The sequence below is a fragment of the Prionailurus viverrinus genome, chromosome B3 (assembly GCF_022837055.1).
Source record: "Prionailurus viverrinus isolate Anna chromosome B3, UM_Priviv_1.0, whole genome shotgun sequence".
Taxonomy (NCBI): domain Eukaryota; kingdom Metazoa; phylum Chordata; class Mammalia; order Carnivora; family Felidae; genus Prionailurus; species Prionailurus viverrinus.
This window is the reverse complement of record NC_062566.1, coordinates 14,757,767-14,773,270: the sequence shown is the minus strand read 5'-3', so window position 1 is coordinate 14,773,270 and position 15,504 is coordinate 14,757,767. Positions and strand designations below refer to the sequence as shown.

Sequence of the window (15,504 nt, the reverse complement as noted above, 5' to 3'; positions counted from 1 at the left end):
AAACCCTATCTATAGGTATATGAGAATGCTAATTTAAATATTTAAAACTGTGAGTGAGATGATTTTGAAACTATTGCCAGTTATGATCTCCTGACATTTAGGCAACCCATATTTTCTTTGAAACGTTTTTCAGCAGAAAAGGATGAGAAAAATTCTCTGCAAAGAATTGAAATGCTGCATAAATCAGAATGAAGAAATATCCATCGATCTGGAGCAGTGATAGTCTGTTGATGCAGCTGAAATACATATTTAATGATGGACACTAATGTAAACAGTTAATGGGGAGAACCGTGACTTAATGAGAATGTTGGCCTTCCTTGCAGAGGATGCCAAGGACATTTGCTAATGAAGACTGTAGCAGTCGGTATTTGTTAACTGAAGATTAGATGTGGGTAGTTGATGGGTGTTCCCAGCTGGGCTAGAAGTTCCTGGGAATAGCGTGACCTTGATATTTGTTAGCCCCTCTCAGATTTACCATAGAATGAGTCACAGTTCTGAAACATCTCACAGTACAGGAGATGGCTTTTCCGGAGTCCAAGGTTATGGGGACACTTTTTAGAACAAAGCTTAAGAGCTGTATTATGGACACTGGAAATTAAACCATCAGTGGTGCTGTATGTGTTTTAAAAAGGCTTTCTTCCTTGTTTTTTATGCAAGAAATGACCTTGTGATTATAAAAGAAACCTGAATGCCAGATTTGTGTTTTCTCCTGCAGTACTTTTTAACTTCCCATTATGTAATATTCTTGGAAGGAATGTGCCAAGTGACAGATTATTGAACTATACTACATAATAATGAAGTTTTCTTAAAATTTAAATTTGAATGCTTTGTAACAAACAAACTACATATTTGTTGCCGCATGGAATTACTACAATGACCTGTTATGAATCTCCTATCCTTAACTATTTTTATAGCAGAATTGGAGGTTTGCAGGGCCCCTGGATGGCTCAGTCAGTTAAGCCTCTGACTCTTGATTTCGGCTCATGGCATGATCTCATGGTTGTAAGACTGAGTCCCATGTTGGGCTTTGCGCTGAGCGTGGAGACTGCTTAAGATTCTCTGTCTCTTTAACTCTGCCCCTTCCTCGCACTCCCCCCCCCCCAAATAAGTAAGTAAGTAAGTAAGTAACCGTTAAAAAAAAAAAAAAAGAATTGGAGGTTTGCTTTTATAAGATGGAAGCAGTTAACTGGGATGTAGTGGTATCTTTTAATGCTCCAAACAGTTTGACTCAGTGAAGGTAGAATCTTGTAACGTTTCTAATGCTGTATCTTCAACCATATGAGGATGGATGGGTAGAACATCACAGCATGACTTTAGAATCCTATGTGATTGGTTATGAAACTAGCACGTAGATCCCATCTTAGAATTCTTCACACTGAAGGAACCTTTAGTACGATATAGACATTCAATAAACGAGAAAACTTTGAGACCCAACAAATTCAAGTGACTCCTCCAAGGTCTTACAACTCACTAGTAGCATAAAAGCGATAAATGTCTCCATATAGTCTTATTTCTGAATGTTTATTTTAAATTGTTACATTCTGAACTTTCTCACAGAGAAATAGTAGTTTATTTCTATTACCACTAAATTGCTAAACACTTACTTTAGTCACGTAATTATACCTCTTAAAGGTAGAGGACTTCATTCCTGTTGAATCTAGGCAATTGCCTGGAGTCCAGAAATTAAATGGTACCTGCCTCTTATCTGCTTAGTGGGGAACATTGTAGTGAACAGCACGTTAGCCATAATTTGAGGAGAAGAGGGACAATGCATAATAGAAGGTACAGATGTTCACCTTAATGATCCAACTGTTCCTCATTCAAGTGCCCCAGAGCAAAATGGCTTGATTTCATCTCACCTGCAGCATTCTTAAATGCCACCAGGCATCTTTAAAGGCAAAACCCAAATGACAGCACGAAACTAGGAACTAGTGAAGATAAAAACAAAGATAATTTGAGGAGAACTTCGCAAGGGATCCCCAGAGCAAAAGCAAATGCCTAAAATACTACAAAGGCAGACATGAGATCCAAAAGCACTAAGATCACTTGATGTGAACAGGTGGAAAAGGTGACGGGGTAAAAGTGGAAGGGGATAGATGGAGGGGGGTGGTGTTGCGCACTCACAACCTTTTTCCTTACCTTTCCTCCGAAGCCATTTTGTAATAAGGCTTTGTATAGAAGTTGATGGCATTTGTTAAATGTGCTGAATGAACAGAAGATGCCACTAGAAGCCGATTTGGGCAGGGTCTTAGTATCAGCATCAGTACCCTTCTGTGGAGGTGCATGGCCTCACCTGTAGACATTCTGTCTGCTCACCTGTAAAGTACTTATGTCCACATTTGCTCTTTTAGACAAGGAGCTATTTATTTAGATTTTTCTTAGGATCATAGCAGGTGTCTTTTCCATCCAGTCTGTCAGGTGGGTGGCTTCTTTGTCTAAAATGTTTATTTTGTAGTAATATTAGTGTGCTAAGTAAATCCTTTGGGGGTGATACAGGAGGGGAGAGCACGAGCTAGTCTGGGCATAGACTTGGCCTCATTTGTAACAAAATAAGTGCTGTTCCCCCGAACACACACGCTCACGCGATCTCTGTCTTGTAAAAGATTTCATTAAAAAAAAAAAAGAATAAAGGATATAACATAACATTCCTTTCATTCAGATTTTTAGAGGTTAGTCAGAAGATACCTACAACTTTCCTCTAAGTTCGCATTCTCAGTCTGTAATCGTTCCTGGGGATTTTAAGGCTTCCATAAGCCCGTTAGTCAAATGTCAAGAATTTTCTTTGTGTTTATGCCTTTAGCACACATACTCTGTTTCGGGTGAAGCTTGCCGAGACGTCCGACACTATGAAAGTCATAGCCGCAGACGGCCTCTAAAAGATATTGAGAAATGTAGTCCTGAAAGTGTTCGGGGATGTGATGTCCTGGTGAGCCTGTAAGAAGCAGCAGTCATGTGCAGCAGACCATGCACTGCACAGAGGACTCCCTTTGGAGATCACTCTCCATGCATAGGGTTTTGATAGCCAAGAATAAAATGTGTAGTCATGGACTCAGTTTTCTAGGGAGTAAAGGACAAATAACAACTACATCCTTTGTCTGGAAGGGTACTTATTTTTCCTCAAGATACACTGCTGATTTTTACATTCCAAAATATATTCTAGCCAGAGAGACCTCAGGCTTATCCCTCATCGTTAGTTACTGAGGATCTCATGTCTGTCAGCCCTCGGCTTCTGTGTTCTTCTGCATTAAATCATGCCACAGTATCTTGATACCTGCTGTGCGTAAAGACTTTCCTGTTTATCATAAATTCACCAAATACCTGCTGAGCGTCTTGTGTCCAGTGTGAGCCAGACTCTGGAGATGTAGTGAATGTCTGGATACCAGTTCCCCCAGTCTGCTCTAGAACTCTTTGTCTCAAGTCTGTCCTGGCTGCCAGAGCAAAAACACTGTCAACTGGGAGGTTTAAACAGCAGAAATGTATTTCTCACAGTTCTGGAGGCTGGAGGTCTGAGATGAAGGTATCTGCATGGTCAGGTTCTGGTGACGACCGTCTGCCTGGTTTACAGACCTGCTTTCTTGTGTACCGTCTTGGTGGGGACTGAGTGCTCTGGTCCCTTCACCCCCTTATACAGGCCCCCATCCCACCGCAGGGGCCTCATCCTCATGACTTCATCTAAACTCAGTCACCTTCCAGAGGCGCCACCTCCAGATAACATCACATTGAGAGCGCTTCAGCGTGTCAGTTGGGGTGAATTGGGAGTCCGCAGACATCCAGTCCATTGCACTCTTCTTATGGGGCTTACTTGCACTGTCTTTCTGGGACTCTCTTTGCTTTCTTCTCTGTTGTACCTTTTGTTTCCAGGATCCTATGTGATCATCTTTCTAGATGTATTCCCTCACTCTAGAAGGGCACATCCTTTCATAGCTGGGATGGAATGAGTATGAGGTAAAACCGTCCTTGAATGTCTGAAAATCTCTCTTCTACCCTCCTACTTGATGGGTCGTTTGGTTGGGAAGAGAATTCTCCATTGAGAATTACTTTCACTCCCCCCCTGCTTTTAACAAGGCATTGGTCTTTCTCTTCCAGTCAGGACAGAGCACTCTAGTTTCTGGTTAATTTATACATGGCCCTTTTCCTCCTCTGGAAGTTTTTCAGATTGCTTTATCTGTGGTGTTCCGAGTTTGTACTCTTAGTACTAGGTAGTTGGGGTTTAATTCAGCAACTGTGTCTTTAATTCTGAGCTCATTTTCTGTATTGTTACTCTCTCCCTCATGTGCTTTTCTCTTTTTGGAATGAATGCTTTTCTGTTTCCTGGTTTTGTTTTCATCTCTCTTTTCTGGGATGTCCTTCAGCTTTATCCTCAAACTCTCCTTTTTTTCTTTGGCTATTTTATGTTTATTTTCAAGAGCTTTTTTGGTTTTTCTGATTTTTTTTTTTTTTTTTTTTACAGTATTCAGTTTTTGTTGCACGAGTGCCTTGTCTTCTGTGTGAATGTGCTACAGGTTTGTTTTTTGTTTCCGTTGTTGAGTTTCTCTTCTGTTCACTGCGTTGTTTCTCTTTCCGGCAGTCTTTTGTTTCTGTGTTCTGTCTCCATCTTTCCTGTTGGAACCCTCCTTCAGCTGCCTGATGGTCCCTGGCTGTTGATGATCAAGGAAGACTCAGGCATTGAAGACGCTAACTGAAAGCCCTGTAGGCAAGATTCCTTAAACTAGTGTCATAGCTGTAGTGATCTGGCCTTGGGCGATCCCTTTTGCAGGAGGACCCCAGATAATCTATGAGAATGTTTAATTGATGCAGAAAAGACTCTTCCAGTCTCCTACTGGGAATGGAGAGTGGAGGGTGAGTGCTCTGAGACCCAGTTGAGGAAAGGGCTGGGAGCCCTGCTCTTTAGACGTTCATTTCCCTCCAGCTGTCAGCCTTGCTTTCATCCCTGCCCAGCTCTTCAGTGAACTAAGTCCTAGAGGAGTGAGGGAAGGAGCCTGTAGACAGATCTCTTCTGGAACAACTACTGTAAATGATGACCGTGTTAAGAAACCTCCAATACTTGCTCCTCGCGCATCCCGATTCTGTTACAGTTGGTGGGCAGTCCTACATGAATTTGGGCAACACCCCCATCATCTAAATGCCAGAGTAACTTGGAGCATGTCTTTGAAGATGCTGGACATCTGTCAGCGCTCTCCTCCCTCCATGTGCCTATGGTTTTGCTGGGTCCAGCACTGGGCCTCACCCCTGCCTTTCACAGCACCTTTCCTGGGGTTCTGAAGGGCACATTGGCTTACCGTTTAGAGCAGGCCGTTAGTTTCCATCTTCCTTGGCTCCCTTTTCATGTCCTCAGCATTTGGGGGCATCTCTTACCTACTGTGTTTCCTCTCCCATTCTCTTGGTCCTTGTGGGTTTATTCCTTTCTTACTTCTTTCTTCTCTTTGAAGAGATAATTTGGGAAGAATCATATGGGTTCTAGGACTTCATTTTTAGCCATAAGCCTCTGATTTGTATATTAAGACCGTTGTTGCTACTGTGTCAAAATGGCCCTGAGGGAAGGAGAACAGAATTCTGCAGGGAGCCCCATTGGGAAGCCCTGAGGAGGCATAGCCCAGCCTGGAGAGAGAAGAGAAGGCCTGAGACCCTGGAGAGGTGGGCTGGGCAGCACTAGCTGTCTGCAGGGGGCAAGGGCCGGAGGGGCGAGGAGCACCACCGGCTTCAGGCTCTTCTGACCTAATTTTGGAAAGCAGCTTGTATGGTTCATTGTGTTTACATTCTTGCAAATGGAGAGACCTTTAAAACAAGCTATGGTTCTTAATGCTCACTGTTAAAAATTTTAAATGGACAAAATGAAAATACTATGTCATCATAACAAATACATATAAATTATTACATAGCCTTCCGTCTCTCGTACAATAGTTGTTTTACTAGTCCACAGGCATGGAGCCCTGGGCCATTGCTGATTCCTTTGCCATGGTGGTGGGGGCACCGCTGTGTCCTTTCCGGAGCTCCCCTGCACCCAGCTGGCATCCTCAGGGGAGGGGGGGGGGCAGGACTCAGATAACTGGAGGAAGGGCCTCCGGGCTGCTGTTGGGGCCCGCAGGGGTAAGGGGAGTCCAGACGCCCTGCTTTCCCTAAGCACATCCCGGACTGCAGCCTTGCTTCTGGCCGTTTGAGTCCAGCATTAGAGTTTTGCTCTCCCGCATTGCCTGGTAAATGACAGAAGATGTGTGTAAAGTCGCACATCAGTGAGTGCCTGTGTTGTATGCTATCCCCTGGGAGCAGAAACTACGAGGGGCCCTGCAGGCCGGTCAGGGAGCATCCAGCGTGCGCCCAGCGCCTCCTGGCACACCACAACAGCGGGGATGCTCTCCCGGGTTCAGGACACTCTGCCTGCCTTCTAGCTTCTTTGACACCTGACTGCTTTTTCTAATTAATTTAAAATTTGGGAACTACCTCAGTGGCTGATCCCATGCACCCAGGTCACATGTTGATCACAGACCTTGTGGGAAGAAAGTTGGAAACAGGGCACTTCCGAGATGTTGTCTTATTCCAGGCTAAGTCCTACTCTGCGAACGGACCTCACAGGCGTCCAGGAGAGCAAAGGGCCGAGTTTGAGAAGGTCAGCATTTGCCAGACTCGTGGCTCCCTGAGAATTGAGTGAGGGAGTGAATGTGGGTGGAGGCCTTGCTCAGAACCTGGCCTGTATTCTTTGCCCCCTCTTCCTCTCTGTCTTTCTCTCTCTGTTTCTATCTCTGTCACCATTCTGTGGAAGTATTTCCCCTTTTTTTCTTTCTTATTGACTTTATTTATTGGTAGTTTGTAGTATCATATCGAAGAAGAAAACCGGATGTAAAAATGCTAACCCATATTTTACTGTTACATTGATTGCCATGTCTCAGAAAAAAAAGAAAAAAGACTTTCCAAAGGCACATAAACTGCTTGGTTCACATACATATCACCCTATCAAGCGTTAGTATTTAGCAATATGAACAAAACCCCAAAATGACCCACAAATGAAACAAGACTAATTTATCACATACCAACTTCAATATTATTGAATGGTTTTTGCAGATTTTTATTCTTCGTTCCAGAAGGCTTTGTAGATACTCATCATCTCACCGCTCGGATGTTCAGGGGAATTAAGTATATTCTCTATCTGACTTAAGGAACATGCCGCATTTGGGCTGATGGACCTCAAACCTTTGTCCCCCCTGCTCCCCCCAAGCCAGTGTCCCAGGACAGGGGACGAGTTGGTGGAATAATGGGCCCATTTGGGTTGCCTGCCTTTTAGCTGGACATTCTGAGCCCGCCGTGGGCTGCCCTGTGCCAGTGCTGGAGCCCCTGTGCTGAGTCAGCAGACCCTCTCCTGCCTGCACAGAGGCCGTGGGGAGGTGCACTTGACACTAGGAACAAGCAAGTCAAAGTGCTCACTTCCAGTGACCTTGCAGAACCTTGGCTTCGCCTGCAGCATGCCCTTCCAGACGGCAGGCCTCCTCCCCTTTCCTTGTCTTCAGCTCCCTGGAAACAGTGTTAGTCCTGTGTCAGGTCCTGCTCCTGGAGTTTTTCTCTTTACACCATTGATGCGGGCACTTCCTGTGTCTGGGTAGCTGTAGGGTCTGCTCTTCCAGCTGGGCAGCAGCTCCCACTGGGGGCCAGTCTTCAGGAGGGGGGACCTCGGCTCTTGGGTCCCTTACATGGGCTTGGTGGGGACCCAGGGTGACATTCTCTTCCAGGTATGCTGACTGTGATCTGAAGATTACACCTTTTCTATAGGAAAACTTTCTTAAAATTCGGTTTGCCTTCAGAATTATATTGGCCAACTCTGGTTATTGATGAAGGCTTATTTCTTGATGCAGTTCATATTTCTTACTCATTTCATCCCATCGGACTGCTGGAGATTGGGCTTTACCTAAGGCTTCTGGTATGCTGTGGTGGCTCATTTGGAAAGGTTTCAAATATTTAGATTTTTTTGAAGACTTTGCAGGTGTGTAAGGAAATGCGAGACTAGAGGGACAGAGTCACGTGATACTAACCTAGCCATCATCTTTTTTTTTTTTTCCTTAACAGATGCAGCAGCTTTTTTATGAGAATTACGAACAGAACAAAAAGGGGTACATTAGAGATCTCCATAATAGTAAAATTCACCGAGCCATCACCCTGCACCCCAACAAAAACCCACCCTACCAGTACCGGCTCCACAGCTACATGCTCAGCCGCAAGATAGCTGAGCTTCGCCACCGCACCATCCAGCTCCACCGAGAGATCGTCCTGATGGGCAGATACAGCAACACGGAGATTCACAAAGAAGACCTCCAGCTGGGAATCCCACCTTCCTTCATGAGGTTTCAGCCCCGCCAGCGGGAGGAGATCCTGGAGTGGGAGTTTCTGACTGGGAAATACTTGTATTCTGCGGCTGAGGGCCAGCCGCCTCGGAGAGGGATGGACTCCGCTCAGAGGGAGGCCCTGGATGACATTGTCATGCAGGTCATGGAGATGATCAATGCCAATGCCAAGACCAGAGGACGCATTATTGACTTCAAGGAGATACAGTATGGCTACCGCCGGGTGAACCCCATGTATGGGGCCGAATACATCCTGGACCTGCTCCTTCTGTACAAAAAGCACAAAGGGAAAAAAATGACTGTTCCCGTCCGGCGACACGCATATTTACAGCAGACCTTCAGCAAGATCCAGTTTGTGGAGCATGAGGAACTGGATGCAAAGGAATTGGCCAACAAAATCAATCAGGAATCCGGATCCTTGTCCTTTCTCTCAAATTCCCTGAAGAAACTTGTTCCCTTTCAGCTCCCTGGATCAAAGAACGAGCACAAAGAACCCAAAGAGAAAAAGATAAATATATTGATTCCATTGTCTGGGCGTTTCGACATGTTCGTGAGATTCATGGGAAACTTCGAGAAGACGTGTCTCATTCCCAATCAGAACGTCAAGCTCGTGGTTCTGCTTTTCAATTCTGACTCGAACCCTGACAAGGCCAAACAAGTTGAACTCATGAGAGATTATCGCATTAAGTACCCTAAAGCTGACATGCAGATTTTGCCTGTGTCTGGAGAGTTTTCAAGAGCTCTGGCCCTTGAAGTAGGGTCTTCCCAGTTCAGTAACGAGTCTCTGCTCTTTTTCTGTGACGTTGACCTCGTGTTTACTACAGAATTCCTTCAACGATGTCGAGCAAACACAGTTCTGGGCCAACAGATATATTTTCCAATCATCTTTAGCCAGTACGATCCAAAGATTGTTTATAGTGGGAAAGTTCCCAGTGATAACCATTTTGCCTTCACTCAGAAAACTGGCTTCTGGAGAAACTATGGGTTTGGCATTACTTGCATTTACAAGGGAGATCTTGTCCGAGTAGGCGGCTTTGATGTTTCCATCCAGGGTTGGGGGCTCGAGGATGTGGACCTTTTCAACAAGGTTGTCCAGGCAGGTTTGAAGACATTTAGGAGCCAAGAAGTGGGAGTAGTCCATGTCCACCATCCTGTCTTTTGTGATCCCAATCTCGATCCCAAACAGTACAAAATGTGCTTGGGGTCCAAAGCATCCACATATGGGTCCACACAGCAGCTGGCTGAAATGTGGCTGGAAAAAAACGACCCAAGTTACAGTAAAAACAGCAATAACAGTGGCTCAGTGAGGACAGCCTAAGGTCCAGCTTTGCTGGAAGAGACGTTTTTAATTATCTAATTTATTTTTCAAAAATTTTTTGTATGATGCGTTTTCGAAGTCCATACAAGGATATATTTTACACATGATTTTCTTACAAAGGACTCCTTGATGATTGAGCTTTTTGAACAAAAATGTGATCATGTTTGCCTTTGAGCACATTTTCTTGCTGAACGTCATGTAGCAGGCCTGCTTGATAATGACTTGAAATGTACCTGATGGACAGAACTTTCTTGTCGTGTTTCGTTGTGTTTTATGCGTTTCTTTTCAGACCCCTTTGCTGTGGTCCTATGGTAGAAAACATGAACGTTCCTGCAAAGTATTAATGTAACAGAACACTGTAACTCTGGTACATGTTTTGTTGTAACTGGTAATGTTGCACAGATTTGACCTTTTGTCTTTTTTTTTTCAATGGCGATTTTTTTTTTTTTAAGCCATTTCATGTTCTAATTGTAAAATAAGGAAATGTGATAATAAGCTGTATCATCATTGTTGGGAGAGCTTTCCAAAGTTGATTCTTTCCCCCAACTTGTGCTCATTGTGGTCACGGAGTTGTTTTAAAAGCAAGGGGAGAAAGGCACAGTAAGATGAATGGCTGTCGTCGTAATTTGTGTGGCTTAATGGACCTGGCATTAAATTCCAAGAAGGATTTGGTTTTTTGTTTTTTGTTTTGTCTCCTCTTTAAAGGGTACACTATTAATATTTGGAATGGCAAAGAAGAATTATTGTAATAAATCTAATGTACACAAGCTAAAACAGAAACAAAAACCCACCCTAATGAAAGCATTGGGGGAAAATGTATTTTGGTTTTGTTCATCCTGTCTGTGTTACATTGGTGGAGTTGGCTGTTTCAATCTTTAATTACTGTTTTGTTTTATTCTTTGTATCTGAAATACCTTTAATTTATTTAATATCCATTGTTTAGAGCTCGGCCATTTCTCAAGTACCTGTTTAGCTATTAGTATTTATGTGTATCAGGAGTGTGTTTAGTGTTATTTTATTTGCAGTAAACTGATCTCCAAAGATTTCCTTTTGAAAATGCTTTTCCCTCCTCAATTTTTACATTCCTTACTGTTTTACTAAATATTAAGTGTTCTTTGACAATTTTGGTGCTCACATGTTTTGGGGACAAAAGTGAAATCTGTCATTACACCAGAAAGTTCGTTTGTTTTAAAAACTCACAGATCAAATGTGCCTTAATAAATTTTCTTTTTCATTTAGATTTCAAACAGTAATAGACTTGCCATTTTAATACACATTGTTGGAGATCTGCTTATTTGTAAATAGTCTGTTGCTCATTCGGGAAAATAAACCAGTCAACAGTATTTTTCTATTGTACTTTTCAGGACCATTTTGTCTCATTACTCCTGTTTTAGCTAAAGAATTGTATAACATTTGGAGAGTAAAAAACTGAAACACTGATTTATAAAGTTTTTCAAGTTATTTCAGGGGGAATATTTATGTAGAATGCAGTTTGGGAGTGAAATGAAACTTTCAAGTGCCTCTTCCTCTCCCCCCACCCCCCTCCAGTGAATCTGTCCTTTGTTCCTCTTCAGCTTGTCCATTCTCTGTTCTCTAGAACAAGGGTCTTCAAACCCACTCCATGCCCCATCTGGCTTCCTGGTACGGATGCACCTTCCGGGCCCCATATTGGACTGACTGCGCCCATTGGAATCTGCATTTTAACCAGTGCCCACGTGCTACTGTGTGCACGAACGTTCTCGGGGTTTTAGGCTAGATCTAACTACAGGATAAATTGTGTATGGTTGCTCTATAATCCAAGAATCAAAAAAAGTTTAGATCTTTGATGCCAAGGGAGCAAGCTGTGTGGATGCCACTTCCAGTCTGGGACAGGTACTTACCGTGTAATGACAGTTAAGACCCAGTATAATAACATTGTGCTCTCGGGAGGGATTGCTGCCATTCAGCCTAATTGTCATTTACTTTGTGGGGATGTTTAGTTTTCCTTTGGAAAAAAAGCACAGATGTTTTTATTCTTCAGTAAGGAAGAGCACAGTATGCGTCCTGATGACAAAGTAAGTTCTCCATCATACTAGCTAACTAGAGGGATTTAGGACGGGGTATGAGCAGTTTCCTTCTCAAGCTTGAATGTCCATCCAGTGTCTTGGTGATGCTTTGTTCAAGTTCACCGTTTCCTTCCTACTCCCACTCGTGCTCGTCTATTCCACTTCCTGATGATGTCGTGTGGATGTTTATGGAGGTGCTGCCCTCCCTTCCTCGAGATTCAGTCTTTAGGAATGCTGCTGGACCCTTTCCTTCTGGTTCCCTCTTTGGTGGTGCCATGCCCAGACTCTGTGCTCACTGGCCTCCTGGTTCACTCTCCTCCTGGCCTCTCCTCGTGTATCCCGCCAGGATCCCTCTTCTCAATCAGCAGCTTTAGTGTCTTCCTGCCTGGGAGAAGACTCTGTGAGCCCCCTCCTCAGGAGCCTCCAGCCAAACTGGGCTCTAAGTTTGTGGGGTCATCAGTCTCTTTCCTGCTCTGGCCTCTGTCTGGAGCTCTCTCTGCACACCACTCCGCTGGCCACCCAGACTCATTCTCCAGGAGCCAACTGAAACTCTCGCCCTGACCACTCTGGGTTCATCCTGGACCCTTCCAGCATAGATGTGACCCAGCTGGACTTCATTCCATGGTCATGTGATAATGTCTCCCTCACTCCAGCCCCTCGAGTGCATCTGGATCTCTTCCCAGCGGTACCCTGGCACGTTGAGCCCTCTTGTCTGTGTCCTACGCTGTCCCCAGCCTTGCTGTTAGTGCATGGTGCCCCGTCAGTATGCGTTCCTCCCAGTGGAATGTCCAGCTGACCTGCCTACCTGTCACTGCATTGGCTGTGACCTTGTGGCCCATCCATACCCATGACCTGGAAGTAATTGCTTCTTCCCTTAAACCTCTGAAGGCCTTCTACTTGAGATACGCTTTGTTTCATTGTTACTTTATTTATACTTAGTATGCATTGCTTTATTTTAAATATAGAGAAGTATTGAAATGGCCCATAACCCCACAAACCAGATAGCCCTTGTTAACAGTATCTAGAAATGAAGAATACGTGGAGATGGTTGGAAGGGGGAAGAGATCACAATGCTGCACAAAGGGGGGAAATGGAGCCTTCCTCCTCCTCTAACTGTCCAGCCCTGAGGTCCCTCCCACAAAGAACCACCGGCTTTGTGTGTCCTGGTGGGGAATGGGCGGTGCGAAACGTGTGTGAACTAGATTGGTAGCATTTGAAACAATTCATTTACACAAATGACAACCACATGCTTGCTTGGGCACGTGGGCCTGTGTGAGCCTCTTCTTACCACACGACAGAGGTGGACCGTTCATGACTGGTGGACATATTTCTGGAGGGCAGGGCGGAACCGGTGGGCTTTTGGGCGTTGTGGGGACACGTGTGGGAGCCCTGTCCAGAGTGGGAGTGGGAGAGTCTTGTGGGGGAGACGCTCATGGCACCTCACCTCTGGAAGGTGGGATTGCTTTCCCAGTCCTGCTATTCTGGGCCAACATGAGGTCATAGTATGCATGTGGACCATAGCATTCCAGGACTTTGGTGTTTGGAGACAGGGCCACGTGTCACAAACTATAGGTCACACGACTGTCCGTCCCTCTTGGCTGCAGAGTGACAGCTGGGAGTGAAGGGGATGCATTCCCTTTCACAGGGTGCTGAGGGGAGAAGGGGCAGGTGCTGCTGGTGCACCCACAGCTGGGGGGACACAGAAGTAGCCCTGACCTTTCCCTAGTCTCCCCAAACTCCCAATAACCCAGCGGGATCAAGCTCTTGATCTCTGTGGGCCAAGACTGTGCTCCCTTCCTGCCCAGCCTTTTGACACATCCCATTCACAAAGCTCACCCAGCCTCACCCCCAGTGAGCTCAGCGGGCGTGTGCTTCCTCTGCTGCTCAGACAGCAGGTGCAGGGACGCGGCTAACGCACATCTTCACTGCCAGCAGGCTAGAGACGCTTACCATTGTCATGTGCGATTGAGCAAAATGACAGTCACATTTTGCCTCAATCCTATGCCCTTGAAGGGTCACGTGGAGGAGGATGACAGTAAAGGGGAATGGTAGGTTTTCAGAGGCATTCTGATGCCAGGTCTCTTGCCTTTCAACAAAAAGTCCATCCTCCAGGAAGGTGAATTGTCACCTGCGGGGCTGCCTGCCCACTGGACTCTGTCAGCCGCTGAGGGGCTCTGCCCTGGCCCCAGACTTCAGGGTCTCCCCTTGTGCTTTCTTGTCATGGTGGGGAGCAAGTGCCAGCCCTCCTGCACCTGCACTGGCACCCGCCCTGGGGGATTAGGGTGTGTTACTGCATATAAATTGCTGTAATCTGTGCTGCAAAGGAGCTTATGTGCCGCAGTGACTGGGGGCCAGCAGGGAGGGGACCTGTTTGCTATGGTGGCTGCACAGGCCTGCACACTACCTCAATGGGTCCCACTGTGCTCTTCAAGCCCTGAAAGGATGGGCTTCTGTTCCACTTGAAGGAAAAGGCTGCTCATACCAAATCTGCTTCGTCAAACTTGTTACAAGTGCAGTTGAAGTGTAAATGTTGCAATGCTTTGGATCAAATTACAGCAACTAATTTTGTATGACTTCCAGTAGGGGGAAAAAAAAAACTTCTCATGTTAGTTTTGCTATGCTTCAGCGTTTTGGGGGGTTTTTTTGTTTGTTTTGTTTTTGTTTTTGCAGAGATGTGAAGGGGGTGGATCGGAGAAGGGGGAAGAAAGAAAAACCTTCAACAGTACGGCAAACCAGATTAAGGGCCAGCTTGTCACCAATGAGTTAAACCATTTACATGCCTGTTGTCAGATACTTTTTAATGCATTTATTTACCATTAATTATATTCCAGTTTTGAAGGTTTTCATGTCTTACTACAACAATAAAAAACAAAATTTTGGGGACACCGGAGTGGCTCAGTTGGTTAAATATCTGACTCGATTTCAGCTCAGGTCATGATCTCACGGTTTCATGAGGTTGAGCCCCATGTTGGGCTCTGTGCTGGCAGTATGGAGCCTGCTTGGGATTCTCTCTGCCCCTCCCCCACTTATGCTCTCTCCTGTGTCTCTCAAAGTAAATAAACTTAAAAGAAAACCCACAAAATTTTGTCCTTTGGAAAACATTCTAGCTGCATTTTCTTTAAAACAAGTTGTCTGGCTCACGAATTGTTCCTGTTTGTTTAGTTTATGTATTTATTTTGAGAGAGAGCATGAGCAGGGGAGGAGCAGAGAGAGGCTCTCAAGCAGGGTATGCACTGTCAGCACAGAGCACAACTCGGAGCTGGATCTCATGAAATGTGAAATCATGACCTAAACTGAAATCAAGCGTCGGTCACCTAACTGACTGAGCCACCCAGGTGCCTCTGCCAGACTGATTTCTTTTTCTTTTTTTCTTTTTAAAAAATGTTTTATTTTTGGGAGAGAGACAGAGCGCGAGTGAGGGGGGTTTGCAGAGAGAGAGGGACACAGAATCTGAAGCAGGCTCCAGGCTCTGAGCTGTCAGCACAGAGCCTGATGTGGTGCTCGAACTCGTGAACTGTGAGATCATGACCTGAGCTGAAGTTGGACGCTCAACCGACTGAGCCACTCAGGCACCCCTATGCCTGACTTGATATCTAATGAGAAAGTATAAGAAATTGATCTAACCATTTAGTGATGCAAAATAGGTAAGCTCTGGAATCTACTTAAATGCATCTGTAATGAATTTCCCTCTATCACGAGCCGGTGATGCCTCTGGCCTGCCACCTTCTCTTTCCTCTTGCTGATGTGCTGCAACTCAACATCTGTGTTGGGCCACAGCCCACTGCATACCCAGCTTAATGCTACATACACATTC

At 45.1% G+C, this 15,504-nt stretch overlaps 1 protein-coding gene across 1 annotated transcript in view; it reads left to right on the top strand.

The window, feature by feature from the left end:
* Positions 1-11,085, top strand: part of CHSY1 (chondroitin sulfate synthase 1) — a 71,041-nt gene extending 59,956 nt beyond the window's left edge. Inside the window, exon 3 of the mRNA XM_047863774.1 lies at positions 8,053-11,085. Within this exon, the coding sequence (XP_047719730.1) occupies positions 8,053-9,645 (1,593 nt within the window). The 3' untranslated portion in view covers positions 9,646-11,085. The remainder of the gene's footprint in view (positions 1-8,052) is intronic.
* The last annotated feature ends 4,419 nt before the right edge of the window (positions 11,086-15,504 follow it).